We start from the raw sequence: 24,550 nt of genomic DNA, 5'->3' as shown, positions 1-24,550 counted from the left end.
CACGAAGACTATTTCACTGGCAACACAAAAGCTGTACCATGTTTCCCAAGGACAGCACATCCAGTGCCACTCCTCCACAGAAGCGTCTCAGGCAGCTTTGCTCACTGAAAAGGCATCAGCCCTTCAGACTGAGACAATCAGCGGGAGCTGGGCTGAATGCACAGAAGCACAGAACTTTGGGGAACATTTTGTTTAGACTGACCACAAAAAGTGGTGTGTGGGTACATGTACAAACTACTGGTAGCCCTAATGCAGAAGTTTAGGAGACGCTGAACTGAGCCCAGCCTAAGCTCACCTTAGGCTCAGCTAAGCTCACCATTCTTTTGATGAATCTCCCAGTCACCAGACTAAAAACCAGGGAACTGCCCTAATTTCAGAAGGCAGGGAAGACTTGACACAGATTCATTCCAGAGACAGAAAGGCAGGGGGGCAGGTACAAATATCAGATCAACTGTCAGCACTAATTAGTTGTGTACAATTTAATGCATTTCATTATTGGGCAGGAACCATCCAGGTAACCATCTCGCTGATGCTAAAAATAACCCCAGCGTGGGCGTGTGTGCACGGTTCAGCTCCTCACTCCAGACAGGAGCTAAATATAGAGCCACAATTTAATTCTGTGGGCGTGTGGGAGCCGAGGGAGTCTCCCGTCTCCTCGCTCTGCTCCAGCAAGATGTGATGCTGGCAGGGGGACCAGCTGGGGGCTGCTGTCACAACTGCTCATGGCTGCAGGATTTTATTAGGAGCTTGCACAGTGCCCATGTGCTCAGTGGGGATTTGGATTTTCTTAATGGTTTGCCCCTTTTCAGTTATGTCCTCTGGTTTTCAGGCTATGGAGAAGAAAGGTATTGTGAGGGGTGGAAGGGGGAGCACTGGGAAGAATAGAGGAGGTGCAAGTGCAACTGAGTTTTTTTTTTTGGTGCTGCCTCCAGGATTAAGCAGTCCGGGTCCCAAGGCATTAATTCCTTGGTGTCAGGCAGTGGCACACAGCTGGAAATCCTGCTGTGAACACAGTGACAGACAGCACTGGCCTGGTCAAGGGGCTGGGGGTTAGAGCTTACTGCCAGAGTTCCTGAGACAGCCTTCAGTGGTAAAAAGCAGGAGGAAAGGGAGAAGACTCAAGTGTCATTAAGGTCTCCAAGCAATGGGTAAGTTCAGCTTCCTGTTTACATGGCTTTTCAAGTCCAAGAGAGCTGCAGTGCAGCTCAAATAAAGAACTAGAGAGGGTTCAAGTGCATCTGTACATGCTGTACCTTGACTACGCTGTCTCCTTGTCTAAAGGACTGAGAAAGGTTTGTTCCCTTTCAGGTATTAAACTCCAACAATAGAATGAACCTCACTAACACCAATTCCTGGTCAGCAAGTAAACCTGACCTCCCTGAGTGTGTGATCATACCAGGCCCTCTGGACAGCAGCTCTTGAACCAGAGGTGCTTCCTTGCTTCAGCAGCACTTGCACAATTAATTATGGAGCACCCAGTCAGCTCTGAGCAAGAGCCATGGTCTGCAGCTGAACCAGAATGAGCAATTTGCTGTCTCAGACCAGCCCACAGCTCATCTGACAAGAATTTTTGAGCACACTAATTCATTTATAAAGGGTTGAACCAGGGTTGCCTTAGTCCTGGGTTATTTGCTGGTTTGAATACAAGCACCTGACCCAGAGCTGCTCTCAGCACAGGCCTGTATTGCTGAGGATTCAGCATTCACCTCCTGCTGAAAATGGGGGATATTTGGGCAAACATGAGGCAGTGTCACTGCAGAGGCAGTAAATTCTGTCAGGCAACAACATAAAGTTCCAAGTTCCCAGGGCACAGCTGATTAAAGATTGTCTTTTGGGAAGACACTATCTCCTCACACTGCTCTGTTCTACTTCCCTGGCTCCAGTGCTGGGAATTCCTAATCAAACCTGTTTTCCACAGCACAGGGAAGCCAAGGGCAGCAGGTCAGAGCACAGCAGGCAAGAGAAGAGCAGAGCAGAGCAGCAGGTAGAAACACAGATAGGAATATACACGGCCTTTTCTGGGACACACAGTCAATTCCTCGAATAGATCTGGCGTAAGTGGCACAAGTGAAACTAGAAATAAACAAATCAGACTGCAGAAAGCTGTAAGTATCACAGGGGAGCATAATCACATAAATAAACTTGCGGGAAAACTGCTTAAGCAAGTGTTATTGAATAATGAAAAAGCCTTTTTGGGAAAAAAGCAGTGCACTTGTTTTGCCCTGCCAATCCGCCCACTAACAGCAGCACATGCTCAGCTCAGATCCCTTCCCAGAAATTGGGCACCTCCACGCGCCTGAAGATCTGGGCTCTACCCCTGTGGTGAGACAAGCAGTCATAAACAAGAGGAAATGCATAAAATGCCAGTAATACCCTGTAACGCTTCACCTTACACTGGATTATGATTCAGGTCCTTGAGCTTGTGTGGGTCTGCAGTACAAGTAATTACAGAAAGAAATTACTTTAATTTAATTTGCAGAGCTTAATCGATAGAGACCAGAGTAAGCTGCTCTGGTTGTCACAGTGATTTGTGCCCTTGTGGGATGAAAACCTGACCAGAACAAGGTGCTGTAACAGTTGTGAGCTCCTGATAACCCAGGGGTTGGGCAGGGAGGGATTCAGGCATTCACAGTGCCAGCCCTCACTTTGTATAGGCACGGTCACTGTGTCACTGAGAGGATTTAGGATTATGGTTTTTTGGATTAGACCTATTAATGAAATTCAGGAAAAGTGTTTTCTGCACTTCAAGCCAAACACTTACTTCACTTAGTTGGAACAGAAGCCATATGGGATGGACAGCGTGTATCTGAAAGGCTGTGAACTGTATAAGCACTGTCTCAGCCAGAAAGGGGTTTGGCTGCATGTTTTTTAACACATCCATTTCAGATGTGCCACTTGAAAGCATTTGAGAACAAGAGAGGGCTAAAGTTTGGATGTTGTTGGTTCTCCTCCCACTTGCCTTTTAAACCTAAATTTACAGACAGACTGGATCCCATTGGGTGTCACCGTGACTGTTGCAGTGAATTGCCTGCAGAATATGTAAATGGTCACTTCCATAAAATCTGAAATGAGGCTTGGTTTGGAGAAGAAAGAACCTCCTTACTGTGCAGAGCCACAGCTGCACACACTGTCCCTGGGGGAACAGCACTGAGTTATCCCTGCTTTATGGGAAGGGTTCTCAGATGAATCACCTGTACTTCCCCATGGAGAACTTGATCATATTTTTGGGCTCCCTTCCAAGAAAACTGTGTCTCAGTACATGTGATCCAAGGAAACTGTAATTCATACTCTGTAGTTTCTGGTTCACCAGATTCTGTGAGTTACTACAGTTCCCTCCTCCTGCAGCTCTGAGCACAACTTCTGTAGCCTGATTCATTCAGGATCTCAATTCCTCCAGGAATCCAAGGCCTGGGCTTGCTGCTTTCATATAGAAAAAACTGGGTCAGTCTAGCACGGTTTCTATGTTTTTGAAATAACTTCAGAGAAGGTGAGGGGGGAGAAAATGAAAGAAATAAATATTTAGAAAATAGGAAGTGGGGGAAGGAGAGAAAACAGGTCAGAACAGAAGGTCACTGATTTTCCTCAACGCACATCAATACATGATGTGCAATTGTATTAATTATTAAAACATGGCTCTAGCTAATCCCTTCTGATTCCACTGCCTGTGCCCACCTGGCAACCTGCAGCTGTATAATCAGGTCTTGGGAGCTACTTAAGTCAGCAAGAGATGCAAAGTACTGCAAATTCCCCTCAGTATCTGTTTTTCAGGATAATTAACTCATCCAAGTGGCCAGCACACTTCATTGACCTCCCCAGACTCTGGAGAGTGGTTTTGTCCTGGAAAGCGCTCTTCTATATTTTCCTTTAGCTCCCACATGTAACACACCAGAAACCAAAGGAACAAAAACAAGGACTCCCAGGTTTATCAATCCATGCTCATGGTTTTATCCAGTGAAATTAAGAAGAAATGGACCACAGCTTTGGAGGTTGAGGATTGCCTCCTGTTGAAAGTCCACTTATGCAGAGGATATCAAGGCAACTGGGAAACAAGAACCAGCAAGTTGGCAAAATCTGAGTCTTAAATCACATTAGAAACAGGTACTGCAATCTAGTTAGTCCATTGTTCTGCAAAGAGGTGTCAGTTATTTTGTTTTCTTAAAGCTATACAGAATACTACTCAGGCAAGAAACAAAGAGCAGGATAAAACCTGAGTGCCTCACTGTAGGAAAAAAACCTCTCAAAACCAAGACTACATGGCTCACAGATGAGCCACCAGTGTCATTTGCTTGAGATGATCATATTCATTAAGCAAATTAAATTCTGAATGAATTAATACTTCATTAGTTTCTCAGAAATTATGTTAAAAAAATTAAAGCCAGGCCCTCTCAGCAGTCTCTGCAGAAAGCAGCTGGCCTGTTGCACAGAAATCAGCCTAATTTGAGGGTGTCTGCAAAAGCCATGTCCTGGCCAGGCTACACTGCAGCCTTGTTATAATCATCACTGGGAGTGGCTGCAGCACTTCCAAATACCACCCAGCTAGGGAAAAATCCTCCTTCTCAAGTAAAGGTTAAACAAACCAGGACTGATGTGGGAAGGGAAGTTATATTTATGGGCGTTGTGCAGTTAAGCTTACAGAAATCCCTTTATCTGCCTGTTTACACCATAAAGGAGAAAGGTAACAGGGAATGAATGGTGTGTGTGGAAATGCCAAGCTCAGGTCTCCAGGGGTGCAGGGAGCAGGAGGTTTAGCAGGGAATTTGGGTGGAGGAGAGGCCCAGCACTGCCATGCTGTGCCTTGCTGTGCATCAGCTGCAGAGGGACAGGAAAGCTGCGAAGGGCAGGAAAGTCACGGTCAGTGTGCACAGAGCCAAGGCCTGCCTGAGCTCTCAGTCACTGCCAGCTTCCACAGCTCTGCCTGATCCTCCCCACCCTGCAGCGGGCACAGAACAGCCCTGAGGACAATCACGGAGGTGGCACAATGGGGTCCTTTCCTGAGCACACCCACAAAGGTTTCGTGTGGCAGCCTTGAGCTTTGTCAGCGAGAGACGGTGCGTGTTGTACCACAGCAAATCACGGCTGCAATGTCCAAACATGATGTTACATAATCAAATTCTTACATTTTATTCAATTGAGAAACTCAGATTTCAGAAGATGAGAATATTCTGTTCTACGTGAATTTGCCAGCAAATTCTATTTGGATTTTCGTGACCATAACTAAACAGGGGTCCTAAACAAAATTAAGGAGGGTCCCAGAAAGCTCTTGGGATGAGCAGACAGAACACAAGGATGACATTTTAAAACTCAAATCCTGCCTGTATTTTCCTGTAAGATAGCCTGTCTGCAGTGCTCAGTGTCACACTTAGTGCCATTGAGTGACAAGTCATACTCCTCACCCTGTCCAATTAAAAAACAAAGAAAAACAGAATTACTGAAATACCACTTGCAGAGGGAAGTGAATAAATTCACAGAGGGTCTGCAAATCTGCTTTTCAAACAGTTTGCCATATTCTCCTATTCTTTATAAAAGATAACCACATAGACCAGCTTTGCAGAGCACTGTGACAGCTGCTGGTGAAAGAACTACAAAATGGATGATTATTGAGACCAGGGGACTCGCACCCCTACAGACTTTTTGGGCCACATCTTTGAGCTGTCAATGGAATTTCTCATTTCACTCTGCACTGAGAGCAGGAACACTCTTTGTATTGAAAAATCAACAGATAACCTCAAGGGAAATTTTGAAAGAAGAAAAATATTAAAGGCAAATAAACGGGAGTGCAGTAAAAAGCAGGATTCAGAGCCTGCTGTGGGCAAAGCTCTGGCCAGCCAAGGTTAGTGACAGTGTGAAGCCAAGCTGTTGGTCTAACTGCCCTGGAAAATGCTGGGCCAACAGTAGTGTGCATGAGAGGAACAGAAGATAGTACAGCAGATGGTGAGATGCTGTCTGAAGGCAGGGATATCCCATCCTTTTGGAGAGGCTGTGTGGGTGAGTGACAGGCGAGAACTAGAAAGTACTTGCCTTGCCAGGGGGAGCGTTCCCAGAGAGATTCCTGCAGTCTGGGAGCAGGTGTGCAGCCACACACACGGTCCCAGCAGGGCCTGTCTGTCCCAGCAGCATTTGCAGCTTCAGAAATTGCTGTCATTTAGATTTTTCCTTCAGGGAAACACACAGAGTACTCTGAGAGTGCTGCATTTGCCTTGATTTACTACAGTAATTAAGAAAGCTGCTCCTTGGCATCCAGCCTGACACTACAAGGAGTTTGCAAAAAGTGCCACAGCATGGCCCCTCCTGCTTGGAGCTCCTGGGTTAGGAGGTTCACAGCTCACACAGCTTGATACCCCCAGCTCTGGGGTAAATCCTCACTGCTCCTTGCAGAGGCCAAAGACACCTTACAGAGGTCTATTTGTCACCTCCCACACTGTACAGATTGCCAAAGGGTCCTTGGTATACACCTCCAGGGAAGGATGTTCTCCAGAGCTCCCACCTCATGGGGAAATTCCCAGCAGCTCACAGCCATGGCAAGAAGGGCCATTCTCAAATCATTCTCCATGGAGTGAGGGGAAGGAGAGGTGACACACAGCTGACAGCCCACACACACACCAATACTTTGTCTGCTCTCTGCAAATCCAGCTGTGGCTTCTTCCGGTGACCCAAATCCCACAGTTGCACACATTGCAGTGGCATCTGTCGTAGGGGCAACTGTTGATGGATTAAGTGCACAGTACTGCAGGATCTTAGTGCAGCCCTGAGCATCCCAGCCGAGGCCAGGCCATTCTGGGACGCTTCCATCCATGGACAATATCTCTATTTGTTGCCCTGTGAAACGGAGCTGGATCTACAGACTGAACTGACATGTTTCTCTGTCATCTTGGCCCTGTCCTCGCTGGTTGCCAAGGCTGAAATTGCACTCCTGACTTCCCAGGAAACTGAGTCACGAGCCTACAGACATTTCATTTTGTACAGGGCACAAAGGTGGCTGACAAGCCAGCCTCAGCCTCCCAGGAGGAGAACAGACATGAACATTGTATTAGGGATTATTCATACAATGAAGTTAAAATCTACATTTCTTCTTTCCTTACCTTTTTATTCCCCCCTTTCCTTATTTTTTTTAATCATAACCCAGTAAGCACCCAGCAGTATGCAACTATCACTGGGACAGGAAAGTCTCAGGTCAGTGGCAGTCCCCACCACTGGGCTGAGATTTGCCTCTGTCTGCTGGTTATTTCAGACTCCCTCCTGCTGCTCATGCAGTTGCTATCAGAGTTGATTTTAGTATCATTTCAGCAGTGGCAGATGTCTTGATTTAAAATGATATCATGGTAATAAACACATAATGGGATAGAACTAAAACCCTGGGATTTATATGATTGCTTTTGTTTGCTTGTCCTAAAGCATCAAACCCACAGTGTTCTCAATTTGCCCAAATCTGAGATATGTTGCATTGCTTTTTGCTTTTTCATTCTGCAGGAACACAGGGCTCCAGAGTTTTATTCCTGCTTCAGAGAAAAAAAAAAAAGAAAAAAAAAAAAGAAAAAAAAAAGATCTATTGCTTTACAATGAAATGTTTTCCCAACATTTTCAGTGACCTGCACAGTGTGTCCAGGTCATATCCAGCACTTGGTTTCTGCTGGAAGAACCTTCAACACCCATTTTATACCCAGCCTGAAGCTCTCTTCAACCTTCAGCAGAGGAGGGGCTCTGGGAGCTGCACCACTCGCTCTTTTATTTGAAGAGTGTGTTCTTTCAGCACTTTGCCTTGCTGAGCTATTTTTAGCCTGAAAGTATTCCCCAAACCAGCTCTTTGCCCAGCTGCAAGGCAGAGCAGAAGTGAGAACAAGCTGCTGTTCATAAGAACAGTGCTGCTCACACTGACACTGCTGCTGAACAAGACACTCATCAAGCTACAGACAGGGAACATGTCTTTGGCTGAACAACCTGTTGTACTTTTGTCACCCAAATGACTAAATACTGTAATTCTGTCACAAACAGGATAGATCCACTATCCAGCAGCTCTGTTAAACCACAGAGTGCGGAAGCAGGTGGAAGCTGCTGCTCTAAAATAAGCAGTTATTACATTTAAACCCCATGTCAGCATGCTAGTTCTTGCATATTAACTAATAACTCAGATGAAAATTAAAGCTGCTGTATTATGTTGGTCCCACAACATGCAACAACATCCTCCAAGAGTCCTTATCTGAGTGTGGAGAGGGGTATGAAAGCAAAGGCCTCCTGAAGGTGCTGAAAGGATGCTCAGCACCTGCACTGAGCTTTGCAGCCGATTTTTGAACTGGGTCCTGATCTGCTCCCAGCTGTGCCTGGCCTTTCTTCCTCACACCTTGGGAAAATTAGGCACCCAAAGGCCAAATGCAGCAGGGCTTTCACAGGTGGTGAGAACAGTGATTACCCTCAAGCCTTCTCCACCTGGATGCCCTGACACAATTGGATCCTGGCTGTGTTGTTGTTTCAGCCCACACAGTGCTCACAGCCCTGTGCAATAACAAACTGTCACAGGGCAGGTCCTTCAGGGACAGTGGGCTATGATACAAGGGTCATGCTGGGCAAGTGTGGGGTTTCTATTTCAGCTGAAATCTGAACTCCTTGCAGGGCTCCTATCACAGAAATGATAATGATGGACAACTGTAATTGCCTGGTAGATGAGTGACAACATAATTCACTGAACTCGTGCTGATTTGCAGCTTTGAAAATCCAGACAGAACTAAAGGCCAAACAAATAAATAACACATGTAATTATGGCAACATTTATAGCCTCTGTGTTTATCTGCAGTTTTCTTATTTGGATGCAAAAAATAGTTCAGGATGGCACAGAGACACAAATACCAGGCAATTTTAAAGAATGCAACTTCAGCATTTACCAGAGCAGCTCACCCTTTTCACACTACTCTGAGCTCCCTCCTGTCAGAGAAGGTCAGCAGCTGCTCTTAGGATGATAGTCTTGGATGCTGCGAGGGCTGGAAAACCTCTGCTTTGGGGTTATTCAGCCTAGGGACAAGAAGCTCCTCAGGAGACAATGCTGGGGCCTTCCAGGGACTGAAGGAGGTTGTAAAAAAGGAGGAAGAACAACCTTTTACATGAGCAGATAGTGATAGATCAAGGGGGAATGGTTTTAAACTGAAGGAAGTTCAGGCTAGATTAGATAAGAGAATATTTTTACAGTGAGGGTGGTAAAACACTAGAACAGGTTACTCAGAGAGGTGGTGAATGTCCCATTCCTGGAAACATTCAGTGTCAGGTTGGATGAGGCTCTGAACAACCTGATCTACTTGCAGATGTCCCTGCTCGTTGCAGAGGCATTGGACAAGATATCTTTAAAGGTTCTTTCCACCTCAAACCATCCTGATTCTATGATTTCCCTGTTATGGGAAATGCTGGCACATCAGTTCCCACTTTTTACATGATCCAGAATTACCTTGGGGTAAAAGCAAGTTTGTGTCTCGGTGTCTGCCTTCTAATTTTGTACAGACAGTAACAGAGAAGTCCCTCCCACCATGGATTTACTACTACCCATAATTGTACATTGCAGCAGGCACAGTGCAGCGCGTGGGTGACTCAAAGCCCTGGCACACGTCCTCTTCACAGCTACTTATAGGAAGGATGGAAATAAACTTCTTGTTGAATTGAACATGATGTTCTGGCAACAGAGATGCCAATTTAAGAGGCAGAGCCTCTGCCTCCTGATGGGCAGCAGACACAAGCAGCTTTATGAGAAGCAAAACCAGGGCACTCCCATTTCTCCTCCCTTTGCCTGGGCTGTGAGAGGAATCCTTCCCACCACCTCCCTTCCCGACTCATCTGCAAAACCACCTGACATGAGGAACAATCAATGCAATTGCTGCTGGCTACAGCTCATTTACTGATGGCTGGATTGATTGCTCGCTTGTCAGCCCAGGGTCCACAGGCCCATGCACGTGTCCAGTTCACTCCTCCCTTTGGAGGAGATCATCAGAATCACACTGATCTTACCAACACCAGCAACAGGATTCCAAAGTGTAACTTTTGGCTTCAGCTACAAGTCCAAAAGAAATTCAGTTTTGTGGCAATCATACATGCAGATACTGTGCAACAGATTCTATGAAAAAATACATTTGGGAAACATGAATTTTGGGGGCAGATAAGAAACCACAGAAACCTGAGCTGCTTTTCACTGGATTCTGCTTGAATCTGCCAGGCAGGTGAGATACAGACTAATAAGAGGAGAGGAAGGAGGGAAGGACTGCCTGAGGTGTGGGGGGTCAGCATAGCCCCATATGTACACAGGGGGGCTGTACCTGTTCCAAAGTGGTCTCTCATCAGCCATTCTGTGCCCACAGCTGCCAGCCCTCAGCTTGCTGTGGCTTTGCTGGGATTCAGATCCCACAAGAGACAAAGCAGACAGTGCTGAGGGTAATTGTGAGGGCAGGGGACTTGGCAGCAGCTCCTGCTCACAGGACACAGTGATGCATGGCCTGTCTGATGGCAGCCCCTGGGTGCTGGTGACATCCTCAGCCTGCTGAGCACTCAGTCACTTGGAACTGTGCAATACAATCAATCCTTGTGTAACAGTGCTCCCAAGATATTCATTCCCTTCAGTGTGAAGCAAATATTGATCTCCTGATCAGCAGTCAGAGGCACATGTGCGAGTCCCTGGGCTCACAAACATGTGACCTTGCTCCAGAGGGGATGAGCATTTATGGCTTTCCCCACACTCCAAATCCACATCTGCACTTGTGCTCGTGTCCAGCATGAGCGTGGCAGGGCTCTGATGGCTGAGGGAAGCCTGTTGTGCTGCAGTTATACACCACATGTGTTCACCAAGGGAAAAAGCCAGGCTCCACAGCTCCCCTGCCCCTCTGAGAGCCGAGGGAGCGCTCACGGACGTCAGAGGATTCCCATGTGCACCTTGCAGGGACAAAACAAACACCTGGAGGCCATGTGCAAACCCTGAGCACCTAGGTGCCCTGAGACCCAGAGCAGCTGGCTGTACCTGCAGGGTGTTCTGGGGAGAACCACAGGTGACTGCGCTAACTTGCAATGACCTGCTCCTCTCACCCACAGGAGTAACACTGGGAGAACACAGGAGCAAAGCAAAGCCTTTGGCTTCTGAGAGATTATAATAAATACATATTATCATCTCTCTGAGCCCAAATTACTGGAGAAAGCATTCTAAAGGTGGTCTGAAAATACACCCAGAACACTCCCCAAGCTTCAAACAACTGAAAAACACCTGCTGCTTGAAGGTGTATGCTCACTTTGCACAGAACAGTAACACAAAACCTTTGCAGCTTTTCTGAACATGAGAAATAGCTGCACATGAGGTGCTCTTGTGTCTATCCCCTTTTACTCTCACACACCTATGGTGGCTACTTCAGTATTATGATAAAATGCTGGTGCCTGTCCAGCCTTGGAGCATCTCTGACAGATGTGCAGCAATCTCTGAGCTGCATCCAGACACCACTTACAGCAGTGACTGGTGTCTCCAGTTGTGCTCAGTTTCCCAGAGGCAGCTGCAGTCACCTCTGAGGTGCTGCCAGTTCATCTCCACTCAATGCTGCTCTTGGTACCCCTCACTTAAAAGTATCAGGGAAGCAAAATCCTGGACTGAGCACTCCTAATATAAGACCATGGCAATTCCAGTGACACTGTGGGGGAATCTGAACTGAGGTGGGACCAGCCTGCAAGTTACTCAAGCATTTTCAAGAAAAGTTCAAGGCCTTCCCCAAAAGAGCCGGCCCCACAGGTGCTCAGAGAGAGCACTCCTGCCTCACCAACAGCACAAAAACACCCAAACCTAGGTTTTCATAACACCCAAGGACATAACAGCATTAATTGGCTGTTCTTCCCAGAAGCAAGAAATAGATATTGAAATCAGCTGAAAGGAAATCATTACTGTCACACAACAGAAGTGGTGCTCCCCATGGAGCTCAGTCGCCTTGCTGAGGTGAGTCCACGTGGAGCCGAGTCCCTGGGTGACAAAAGAACAGAAATGGAAAGCACAAGACTCACCCAGCCATGACCACGGTGTGTTGCAGCAATGCTGGAGCCTCCTGTCCACCTCAGCCCTCCAGCCACGGCTGCTGAGCAGCACAACAGGCCCTGGTGAGCCCTGCAAGCATCCTCACTCACGGGCAAGGACTCCACTGGATCCACGGGAAGTGAGCCAGGACTCTGATTCAAAATCACCTGCACCTGCCTCATACAAAATCCTCTCTCTGCAAGGCCTGTGGAGACCATCCGTAGTCACTGACTGAGGGCTCAGGTTTTGGCCTTCACAAAGGTTCCTTCATGGCAGGCGCCTGTTTCATTCTCTGGACTCACACACCAGAGTGATTCTCCCCTGCTCTGCAGTCTGCTGATAATTGTTACTCAGTTTGTTTCCTTTAAATATGAGATTTGAGCATTGCCTCTGTGGTTCCTCAGTCTCCCCATGCCCTGTTCCTGGCTGTGCTCCCCAGGTTGTGAGGGGAGCCGGGGCTGTTTCTCCAGGTGTTCCCAAGGCCCTGACACTGGCTCTCCGCAGGGATGGACAGTCCCTTCTGAGGAAACTCACCGAGCTCAGCACACAGGGTGTGTTTCTGCTTCTGCCACAGACAGGATTTGTACCAGCTTCAGGGAAAACATGGAATAAATATCCAGACTAGAGCACCTGTTGCCTCAGCCTGCAGCAGCCAGAGGACGGCTCACCCAAGCAGAGGCACAAACTCACCGGAAATGTTTTTTACATTAAAGCTCCTTCAGGAGGGGTGTGGATTTTGACAGGGGTAGTCCCTGCCCTGCCAGGAGCCCTCAGAAGATGTCTGTCCTTCCCTGGCTCTGCCTGGCTGCGGGTGGGCGCTGAAGGAGTGGCTGGGACTGACTGCCGGACCCCGGTGTGGGGCTGAGGTGACCCCACACCCCAGAGCAGCTCGGCCAGGGGGGGCTCTGCCTCACAGGGAGCACCCACAGGGGGCCTTGCCCTGAGGGGAGGCCAGACAAGGCAGTGGATTCACTCCACAAGTGGTAAAGTCCTGCAGAAAGGGGGTGTGGAGCCCCCAGTCCCGCCTCAGCAGCGCCGTGTGGCCCCAGCCCCTGTGGGCCCGGCACTGTCAGGACATGTGGAGCCCCGCAGCAGCTCCCCCTGCCCAGCCTCCCCACAGCAGCTCAGACTGCAAGCAGAAGCAGTCTCTGGACACAGAGAGCCTTCTCCTGAACAGTAGAAATAAAGAGACCTGAAATGTCCGCAGACCTCAACAGCAGCAATGTCAGAGGTTTCTGCCAGTTCTCATTTGATCGTGACTCTCCCTGTACTTTGTGTTTTCACTCTGTCCCCACCTTTCTGAAACCCTGTTGGAAATTTATTTTTAACCAAAGTCAGTGTCTAGTTTTGTGACTGTGAAGCAAAGTTTGGAAGTGTGGTCTGTATCTCTGAAAATCTCAGGAAAAACCCCTGCAATGCTCATGTGTGCACATCGTCTGTGTCTGTCTGCACCTCTTCCTTCTGCTGGGGGTAAAGCTGAGGGTGTGCACAGAAAAATGGGCACTTACATGTTATTTATCAAAGCCAAAAGGGAAACAGGGTTTAAATAATCAACCATTATAGATACTATATATAAATACAGAGCATTCACACAGAATCAGAGAATTTTCAAATACATTTGCATTCTCATACTGCTCTATTAATTCTGTAAGGCTTTTAATGTCCCAGTTTAAAAGGGGTCTCTGAAATCTAGTGTACAGATTTGGGAGAATCTATCCATCCCACATGGCAGGGCTGTAATTAAGAATGGCTGAGAGAGAGGCATATGAGCAGTAGGTCGGGTGGACCTTTCATTTGCAGATGAGCTGTCCCAGTAAGTCATTCTTCCCTGATTTATATTATGAAATGCACTTTATCTGTTTCAAACAATACCTAGCCAGACTTGTGTAATTTCTGAGACATGCAGGGAAGTGAGGAAGGTATCCAAGGGTAACAGGGATTAAAAAATACATGTTTAAAGCCTTTAGTTTCAGCATCATTCCTGTTTCTGCTGGGATTGTTGCAACTTCCACTGCTGGAGTATCTGGTTTATTACTCCAAAGAGGAGCCAGAGGTCAGGAGAAAAGCCTTAGGTGATATAAAGCATTAGGTAGGAGTGAGAAGCTGCAGGTATTTCTGCACAAGAGCTCATCTATTTAAGTTTTCTGTTGGTGTGCATTTGGTGCAGTAGTTGTTGTGCTTCGTGTTGCCAAAGATGAGAGTTTTTCCAGAGAGTTTAATTAAAAAAGGTTAAGGAGCTGTTGGTCTGATAACATATGACCACAGAGTTGATTTGGAAGATATACTGGGTAAGGCTTAAAAAACAAGGAAAAATTAGAATCAGGTGATTTTACTGGGCTTTTTTGTTATTTCAGTGTGTTAACAATTACTTCACTTTTCCATCTGCTGTATATTCGATAAAATGTAGATCCTGTTACAGCATGATTTTATAATTATTCATTTATTCCCTATACCCAGCAGAGGAATATCTGCAGCAGTTTGCAGTGTGGTCCCTGCTCTGAGTGTTTCTTTGTCTCTGTAACTTCATCTCTGGCTTGGCAACATCTGCTGAGAGCAGGCGATGAGAATCCTCAGCGTTGCCAGAACGCAGGCCAGGAAGCATCGGAAACTCTTTCCGATCTGCTGGCTGGATTATGACATGAAAGCCAACAAATGCAGCCTGTGTGTGTGTGTGTGTGTGTGTGTGTGCTAGGGGAGGGCTCCAATTACCTGAGATCCTCTGCAGATATCACAGTGCCTGTGATACTCTCATTCAGTATGCGCAGTGCAATCGCGGTGGCACCGATCATATGATTTGGAGAGTCAATCCTGAGGCAGCACTAGTGAGGAGGGGAGGTGGCACCGAGACACTCGGTTCAGACAGCGGGAGGCTGCGAGCAACACTCGGATTGCATTCAGCAGGCAGGAGCAGAGCTGGGAAACCACAGGAAAGCTTTATTCCTGGCCAGTCTGCCTTTTGTCAGGATGCACTGCTGATGTGAGTAGAGGAAAGGAAACGCGCTGCTATGTGTGATTAAAAGGTGAAGGCAGTGATAGAGGCAGAAGATCGCTGTGAAACTCCTTTGATAACCACCTGGAGAGTGAATTTTACCTCTGGAGAGTGCTGGTTCCAGCTGACTGTCTGGAAAGTGTGATGGAAAGGATGCACCTTCCGAGGAAGCTTTTCACTGACAGCAGAGCAAACTAGAGAACTTTTACCTGCATTCCTGGCATTTGGGAAAAACAATATAAGAAAGAATTCTCTGCCAGGATTCTTTTTTTTTTTTTTTTTCTTTCTTCACAAGTCTTGGAGAGAGATTTTGTAGTCTCCTCCTGACGAAAACACCAACCAGAAATCAGAATTCTACAGACTTTCCAAAGAACAGGCATGGTACAAAATGTGATTTTGGTGTTTTTCCGCAGGCGACTCAGCCAAAGACCCGCTGTTGAGGAGCTAGAAAGAAGGAATATACTGAAACGTGAGTATTTTTTCTTCCTAAAGTATTTTATGTGTGTTTGTTGAAATCAGTGATTGCATTTCCAGAATGTATTATTTTTAAATAGACAAATTAATTCACTGGGATCATTTTCTGTGCCTAAAAGTTTTAATTTTTCACAGACTTGCAGTTTTAGGACAAAAAGAACCATTCAGCTTCAGGCTTTGAAATACTTTTCATTCTGATTGCAGTGTTACTGGTGTCCAAGAGGGGAATACAATCCCGGTGTTACAGTGCCATGAGAATTGGGGTGACATTTTTCAAGACATGGATTTTCAAGGCAAACACTGAATTGCACTGGCAATACAGTGGAAGGGGAAAGCATCGTTGCAGAGATGTGCTTCTCCCCAGGTCTGTTTGCTCATGTCACTGGAGATCTCCCCAAAGCCAAATCAAAGATCAGCCTGAGAAATCAGAATTATTAGAGGGACAGTCCCAGGCCTGGTAGGGGTGCTGCCACAGGGGAGTGTTCTCAGCATCTCTCAAATTCACAAGGCAAAACTTGCAACTCTTTTCCTAAATGTTTCCAAGGGATCAAACAAGTGATGAACATCATCCTTTTCCCTTAAACTGCTGAATTAGGGGAAGGTGAGAGACAGCTTTGAAGTTGTCTCCACTATGGATTTCAAAAGGGGGAATCCATCTGCTATTTAGTCTCTTTAGCGCTAAAATACAAAACCCAGCATGATGTGAGCTATAGGTTCTCGTTAAACAAACATAAAACATAAAGCCACAGAAATCTGTCACACAAGCATTGCTGCCTACACTGTTTAATTTATGTTTAATCATGTGATTGTAATTCACTAGGAAAAAAGTCATCAACATTGCATTACCTAAAATTTCATGTCTCAGAACTTTCTTAGTGGTTCCCAGGGAAAAGCCTTATGCTCTTGCCATTGAAGTTATCTGGGATTTCACTTCAGTTTTCACACAAAGGGATGCCACAGTATAAAATGTATTTAGCAGTATTTTCTGTACAGTTCCAATGCACAGATCACACACTGTAAAATAAGCTCTATTTTGCATGTGCACAGCTCAAGGAGGAAAAGGAAACCCTCTTTGCAACATGAATGGGTGAGCTTGGCCAAACTTCACCTCTCTTCTACCAGAGAGGCAGGAAAATGCAGTAACCCAAGATCCTGAACTATGTGGGGACAGATTTTCAAGAGTCAGTAACCAAGATCTCTGAAAATCTGTTCCTTTGGGTTTTATTCCTGGCTAAGGAAAAGCTGATCTCCACTGAAAAAATCTGTTCCTTTATGTTTACTTTTTTGAAGTGTGCTGGTTACATCCTTAATCTGGGTTAAACTGACCAGTTTTAATAATAAAAAAGTTTGAATACATTCATATAATGAGCTTAGAGAGAGATAAAGCAGAAAGAAGATAAAGCAGAATTAAAGATAGTTCCTGAATACCAGCTAAACATACTGGTCTAGATTTGTATCTCATTTAAAGAGCTCCCAGCATGGAGCAAATTTATTGACTTCTGTTGAGTTGCTCAGGCTTTATACAGGTTCAGCTGGGATCAGAACCACTTCCATTTTATTTACCTCTGCCATTATATAAAAGCTGAGTATCCTGTATAGCTGTAGCAGTGTAAAAGCCCTCCAGTGAAATCTCCACAACCTCCTCCAGGTCTAGTAAGCGTTTGTGCTGTTTTAAGTTGCACATTTCCCAACATCTTTGATGTTCATAATTGGTACTGCTGACAGAAGTTCTTTTATGGACTCAGAATTCACATTTGTACAACTCTGGTAAAAAGAGAAGCATATAGCAAAGTAAAATTATTGTCACTTTAAAGAAAATCTCAGCAAGATTTCAAAAAGTGATTTCTTGTCTCCTTTAGGGAGTTGTTTCTGAGATAAAAGTAATACTTAAAAAGCAAACTTAAAGCCAGCACTTTCTTACAATTTTGTTGATCTTCCAAGTCCTTTAACCATAGAAACACTTCTGGCTTCCCACCAAGCATGAGAAACAAATGAACTAAAATCACAGCCCAGGTGTCAGATGTGTCCTTGCTGCACTGCACAGATAGCTGAACTCACAGCCAAGAAGGCTTCTCTTGAGCCCCACTGTGGAATCCCTGCTTCATTTGGAGCCCAAGGAGATGCTGTAGTGTCACGCAGAGCTGAGAGCTCCCTAAGGGACTGGCAGAGCTCAGAATGTGTTCCAGCTCTGCACAGGCCCCCTCAGAACTGGGAGCTTCTCTGCTGAGATTTACAAAACCAGCCCTCAGCAATGAATGGATTTGTGTGGGCAGAATGATGGTGATGGGAAAAGCCTCTCTGGGTTGTCTGAGTAATAATGCCTGAGTTCTAGTATCCCTTGCCAGCATTTCATATCAAATATCAGGGTTTTTTTTGTAAAAGAACTATTTCTTTTACATCTTGGAGCTGGAAATGAGCACTGAACCCAAGTGAATAGAAATAAGTTACTACACATTTAGTATATTTGGAAAAGTATTTTTTGATCAGAAATGTGTATTTTTGGCTTTTCTTTGGAAATTAGAATCATAGAATCACAGAAGGGTTTGGGTTGGAAGGGACCTTAAAAATCATCTTGTTCCAGCCTCTGCCATGGGTAGGGACACCTTCCACTGGACCAGGTTGCTCCAAGCCCCATCCAACCTGCCTTGAAGACTTCCAGGGATGGAGCAGCCACAGCTGCTCTGGGCAGTTCTCTCCCTGCATTATCACATCATATCTTAAAAAGGCACTACATCACAGAAAAACATCTATTTTAATTAACAAAAAAATACAAAATAGGAATATCTACTCTAAAATGAGTGAATTAAAGCTGAATGAATAACTTGCAGGCATCTCTCTATCTAAGAATACCCTCTACTTTTGAAAGCCTGTTCTCCTTTTACACATTGCAGACTGAAATAGCTGCTCATCCCTGACACAGCACTAATTTTAGCTGACCTGTTCTCTTTACATTTTGTGCCTTGCCACTGAACTGTAATGCAGCACTTTATAGCATTTTAAATTCATTTGATTTACATTTCTACCCTAGCCAGGTGGAGCTGTGCACTACTGTTATTTTAAATAGATTTGATTGCATCTCAGTGCTGTCTAATGAGTGCAAAAATCAGGGAGAAAAATGCTTCATTGTTAAAAATATCTTGGAAATCCATCTGCAGCGCTAGTGGGTTTTGGAGGCATAGTAGAAATCACGTGTGTGCTTTAACACTGGAAATATCTAATGCAAGTGGCATAATAAACCTCACAGTAGTACCCAGAGAATCCCTGAATGGTTAAAACCTTTTTCTCTGGCTCTGCAGCTTTGTTCAGGTCACGGGCTCACGCCTTAATTTAGTAACAGATAGTACTGGGAATAGAAACGCCATTAACTCGTTTCCTAAGGCAGGGGATCTATTTCAGTGTTACAGCACTCCGGGCTATTTTTAGAGCCAGTGTGTAGGAGTTCTCACGGCTCGAATGTTAATAGGCACAACACACAAAGACAAGGAGGCTGAGCTCAGAGCAGAACGCTGCACTGACACCCCGGGAGGAGAAAGGGGTCTCATGGCAGGGAAAGCCAAGGTGCAGGTCAGTGCCAGGAGAAATGCAGCCGGAGAGAACACGACTGACGGGCTCTCCCTGGAGATGCTGCAATGAGGCTGCTCAGCATCTGACAGCATGAATGGCTCCAGCAATATGCAGAGTGAAAAAAAACGATTGATCGGCTATGGAGTGTTTTGATTTTCCTTCTGAAGTTTATCCGAGTGGAGTGTTGGTGTGGCTGCTGTTGTCTCAGTAAAGGCCCGCGGAGTTCAGAGCTGACACTGGCATCAGCACGGTGTCCTCACACAGAGGTGACTCCGTGCTCCAGCACACACCAGAGATGCACTGAATTACCAAAACACACAATTAGCAGCTGCTCGTCTGGCTGTGCTCATTAGTGCCTGGAACTGTGGAAAACACCAAACTTCCTCATGAGGAAAGTCATCCTTTTCTTTATATTCTCCGCAGAACGAAATGATCAAACGGAACAGGAAGAGAGAAGGGAAATCAAGCAGAGACTGACAAGAAAGGTAAAATCTTGCAATACCTGCTATTAGCTTTTAGAAATTTAGAAAAATTACTATAATATCAACCAGCCATAGAGGTCGTTATTACTCCCTTAATATACATCCTCCTCAGCAGTGTCTGATAGCAGTGTCTGGGAATATGAATTATGGACATATCTACTTTATCTCAGCTAGATGAGATTTAGTAGAATATTTACATACAAACTTACTCTGAAAATGGGTGTTTGTTTGCACAGTGCATACTTGTCAGCTCCGTTGCTGGAAAAGGACTTTTTCATTCTTTGTTGCAGAGCTGACTCCCTGCTGAACACCAGGTCTGCCCCCATAGTACATTTCTTTTTGCATTTAAAAAATTCTCAGAATAAGAACGAGATCGTGTTGTTCTGTTCGTAGAAATCCCTAATGGAATTATGGACTAAATATGCTGATAACTTATTAAAGCCAGACTGAAATTCTTACATTGGGTCTAGTGCTGAGGATCTCACACAGACAATCTGCCCCTGCTGTAGCAGAACATCCTACAGCATCCAGAATCATCCAGAGAGCATAAAAAAAATCCATCATGATTCTTTCACATTTTGAAAATACATTTTATCAGTATCTGGGTAAAAATATTTTCTTTTTTTGTCCATGATAAAGGCACTGTTCTGTAGCCCACAGTTCCATTTAAACCATTATTACTTTCCTAGCAGTCCTCCAAATGATGAAATATTTCCCTGGAGTTTCCAAGGGTTGGGTGGTTTACCATGTGTCAATGCACACTGAGCCAAGATGAAAAGAAGCAAATATTGCATTTTTTACTGATTCATTTGTTATTAACCCTGGTTTTATTTCACAAAACTTCTGAATCCAGCTTAACCAGCGACCTACAGTTGATGAACTGAGAGACAGAAAGATCCTGATTCGATTCAGTGATTATGTGGAAGTGGCAAAAGCACAGGACTACGACAGGAGAGCGGACAAACCATGGACACGACTGTCAGCAGCAGACAAGGTACTGACACAACCACAAAGTTCTGCTTTCTCCTTGCTTTGTCTGTAATGATACATCATCTTCTCAACAGACTGTAACCTCTGCAACATTTCATCTCTGTAAACTTTACCATGATTTTTTATGTTGAAATCATACCAGTATCATAAAAACACCTGTTTAGTACTCAAAAGGCTTCTACCTACCCACCCAAAAACGTGGATACAATTTTTTGGGCTCCAACTCAAAACAATTTCCAACCAATAGAGTATTAACCTTTATTCTCAGACTGGAAGTTTTGTCCCAAATGTGCAAAAATTTCCTTTCCTGTTTCCTGTGAATGCTCAAGGAGTCACTGGACCCACATTCTCCTGAGCATGAACTCTCATTTTGTCCCATCACATACCTGCCATGTAACTGATTTACAGCCCAATTTAAGTGTCACATTTAGTTGCTTGAGTAGTAAGAATAGCTCACCATGATTCCAGCCAGACCAGCTGGGAAGTTTCAGGGCTGCAGGAAGAAGAAGGAGCAGGGTGCTGAGACAATTACTGGCAAAATGGCAAACACAGGACTGTTAACATGGCTTTGTGCTGAGATGTGGATATCAAACGCTTTGGTTTCCATCCCAGGGTCTCCCCAGTAAGGGACAAATGGGTTTAGAGGACCCATAGAAATGGAACAGAGTGTTTCTACTCCAGTAGCTGCTCTCCCAGCTCTCTAAAATGGTGAGCAAGCTACTCCATACGAATCAATGGAATAAGGATTTTATATTTTCCTTGTATGTACTTTTATTAAAATTCGACTTTTCCTGGTTTTACTGTTTCAATGTTCATGTTTTAATTAACAAAGCAGGTTTAAGAAAGTGACAGTTCTGCACATACTGATGGCACACATCAGGAAGTCAGGGTCAGAGCTGCACCTTTGTATTTGTGAGTGAAAAATGGATCAATTTCTTGGCAGCTTCTCTTAATCTTTAATAAATTTTACCTGGAATCTTATTAAATGTGAGACAACCAGCCCTGAGGTGTTATTCTGTCAGAATTGCTTCTAGACAGCAATGACCCTGTCAGCAATCAATAACAAATGAGAAGTATTGTGTCACCAATCCATACAACCCAAATATTCAGCATTTCTACCAGCACAGAGTACTCTGCTGTACCCAATACCTGGTTCTTCTACCTCAGAAAACTGTTCTGCTCTGCAGGTCTAGGATTTTGCTCAGAAACACAAAATTATTTGTTCATGTTTTTCTCTTTTCAATTCCTAGGCAGCAATTCGGAAAGAGCTGAATGAATACAAAAGTAATGAAATGGAGGTTCATGCATCGAGCAAACATTTGACAAGGTCAGTTTTCCAGCTGATTATTTCCACTGCCTGCTAAAAACTCTGCTTTAGTCCTGAACCTGTGGATTTTACTCTTACATGCTGTATGAGAGAGAATGTTCAAAGGGAGGTTAATATTAAAAGAAAATTGGAGTATTTCTCTTCCTGAAGAGAACCCAATTTTCTGATTTTTTGTGGGGCTTTTATTAGCACATACTAAGAAACCTGAAGACATTCTGCAGAGCATCCCCCAGCTGGCACTCCTTGCACCAAAGATTCAAAGATAGGTAACAAAAAAAGAGATATATATAACACAGGAAACAATACGATTTTTTAAAGTAGGACAACTTAATACACTGCATAAAAATCTCTGAATTAAATGTACTTGAGTTTGCAGCCTTATCACAAACAAAAATTCCCTGTTCAGAAATACAAAACTGCACCGACCACAACAGGCCAGTGCCCAGGGGTGATGCCTTTGTTGTAATTGGATTTCTTCTAAAGGATTCAGCCTGGGGATTTCAGTGTTCCCTGTCAGTGCAGCTGCTATTGGAAGGAGAAAGCTCCAGGTAACTTAATGACACTTAACTCCCTGGCAGGAGGAGGTCAGGAGAGAGAACAGGTCTGGGTTGTTGTCACTCTCCACGTGATTCTCCACTGGGAACCTGCTCAGGGCAGTGCCTGCTCCAGGTGCCTGGACTGTGTTTAAAAACACATAAAAACATTAATTTCCCTTCTTTAAATGGAGAAACAATGAGAGGCTGATTCCATGGCCACTGATACTTGCAGAAAGGCATCATTAAGGGCAAAGCAGCTTCACTGCACTGATGGAATGAAATGTGGGAAGGGAAAAGGGATGGCTGCAGTTTCAGTCTGGAGTGAGCTATACATTTCCTAATTGGAGCTACCTGGGGAGTTTGAGGAGATGATAATGAGAGATTTTGAAATTTGTTCAGGATATTTGGAGTAAACAGGCTTCCAATTTACAATTAGTGCTAGAGCATTACAAATGATTGGGGCTTTAATTACGGATCTCAGCCAAAAGAACAAGGCTACAGAACAAGAAGAATATTTATTTCAGACTCACAAGTCTATCAAACATTTCACCAACAGTATCTCCTCATACTTTATGAAGCATTTCAACATTGTTGAACTCTTAAAAAAAAGAATAAGATCACTGCACAAGGAAGAATATTGCTACCCATGACTAACTGTGGCTTCATTTACTAAAAGAAAAAACCCACATCAACTACATACCTGTATTTGCAATAGCATTCCCAAAGAAATGTAAACAAGGTACACTGGGCCCTGAGGACTGTACCTGCATTACAGCAGGAATGTGCTGGGGAAAATGAAGAGTTGCTAATATTCTTCAGCATTGTCTCTGTGCCTTTAAACAGAATGAATACTTTTGTGGGCCTTTAAAAATTTTGTTAATCTAACATAAAATAATTGAATAAAAAATAATTGAATTCTATTGAGAAATGTCTCTCTTTTCTCCTAGATTTCACAGGCCATAGAAATTTTCTTCTGAGAAGAATCTGTCTTTACTTTTTGATATTGCTGCTGAACATGCATCAGGGAACACTGAAGTCTTTCCCTGAGGTTCAGTGCAGGCTCCCTGGACGTTGATGTGACAGAAGGACTCTGCAGTGAAGCCTCTGCAGCACTTGGGGACAGGACTCCAGCCCCGAGCTCTGGAGGCAGAAGAGTCTGGCCTGTGGAGTGGGACAAGCTGCTGAAAAAGACTGAAGTGAAGCTACTTGGAAGAGCCTCCTCCTCTCCTTTGCCACCTGTGTGGAACTGGTTTGCAGCCTGCCTTGGAAAAGGAGATGTTGTGCATGTACAGGCTTTACCATTCCAAGGCCTCTGACATAAACGGACATGACACTCTGTCATCCAGTATTATGTTGACAAGACATTTTGAACTTACCACAATTAGTTTGTAAAACACCTAAGTTCATGTTCTAAAAACTAATTTAATGTATTATAATTTCATTCTTTTTTATATACTGTCTAACAGAATCACAGCTGCAAGCATTTTTGATTCCTGTTACTTTTGTTCTTTAATTAAATGACTACTTATTGCAGGAAATGAACATGTTTCCTAAAGCTCTTTTTTTTTTTCCCAGGGATAGTTGGAAAGAGATTATAATTATTATGCACCAAACCATTTGACTTCATCAACACAGAGTCTGCAAAAGGATGATCTCAACTAAGGTTTTCCATCTTGTGGAATAGCATAAGCTGGTTCTCACTCTGCACCAGTTGAGGCTCTGTCCCTCTAAAAATGGCAATTTGGTTCACTGTTATTCAAAATTACCAAATAGGACAACCAGAGGCAGAAATGTAACAATGTACTTTGATGTTAAGCAAACAAATGTTTTTAATGCTTTCTTGACAGTAAGAAGAAAAAAGTTACTAAATGCTAATAACAAAGCAAATAGAACAGGTGGAGAAAAATGTAAAGCCAGGCATTTTAATAATGCCTGACATGGAGAAGCACCTGAGGATTTACTTGATACTACTAAAAAAAATACTTGTGAGAAAAGTAACACATTGATAGCTGGAAACCACACCTGATGAGACAGAATAAAATGGTGCATCTACTCACAAGACAAACATTTCTCTGCAAGACTGAAGTGTGGCCATTCTAGGGAGTCATTCAATGTTAAAAACCTGAAAAAGGCATTCTTGGTCCTGTTGCTTCATTGAGATGATCTCCATGAAGTGTG

The 24,550-nt window shown here is 44.5% G+C and overlaps 1 protein-coding gene across 3 annotated transcripts in view; it reads left to right on the top strand.

Moving 5' to 3' along the window:
• Positions 1 to 24,433, top strand: part of PHACTR3 (phosphatase and actin regulator 3) — a 99,959-nt gene extending 75,526 nt beyond the window's left edge. For all 3 annotated transcript variants that reach the window (XM_015647479.2, XM_015647478.2, XM_015647480.3), the window contains exons 9-13: positions 15,413 to 15,468; positions 19,461 to 19,522; positions 20,373 to 20,513; positions 21,760 to 21,836; positions 23,320 to 24,433. In XM_015647479.2, coding sequence (XP_015502965.1) covers positions 15,413 to 15,468; positions 19,461 to 19,522; positions 20,373 to 20,513; positions 21,760 to 21,836; positions 23,320 to 23,335 — 352 coding nt within the window. In that variant the 3' untranslated portion in view covers positions 23,336 to 24,433. The remainder of the gene's footprint in view (positions 1 to 15,412; positions 15,469 to 19,460; positions 19,523 to 20,372; positions 20,514 to 21,759; positions 21,837 to 23,319) is intronic.
• Positions 24,434 to 24,550: the final 117 nt, after the last annotated feature.

Source organism: Parus major, chromosome 20 (assembly GCF_001522545.3).
Source record: "Parus major isolate Abel chromosome 20, Parus_major1.1, whole genome shotgun sequence".
In the NCBI taxonomy this organism is placed as follows: Eukaryota; Metazoa; Chordata; class Aves; order Passeriformes; family Paridae; genus Parus; species Parus major.
This window is presented reverse-complemented; position numbering and strand designations above follow the sequence as displayed.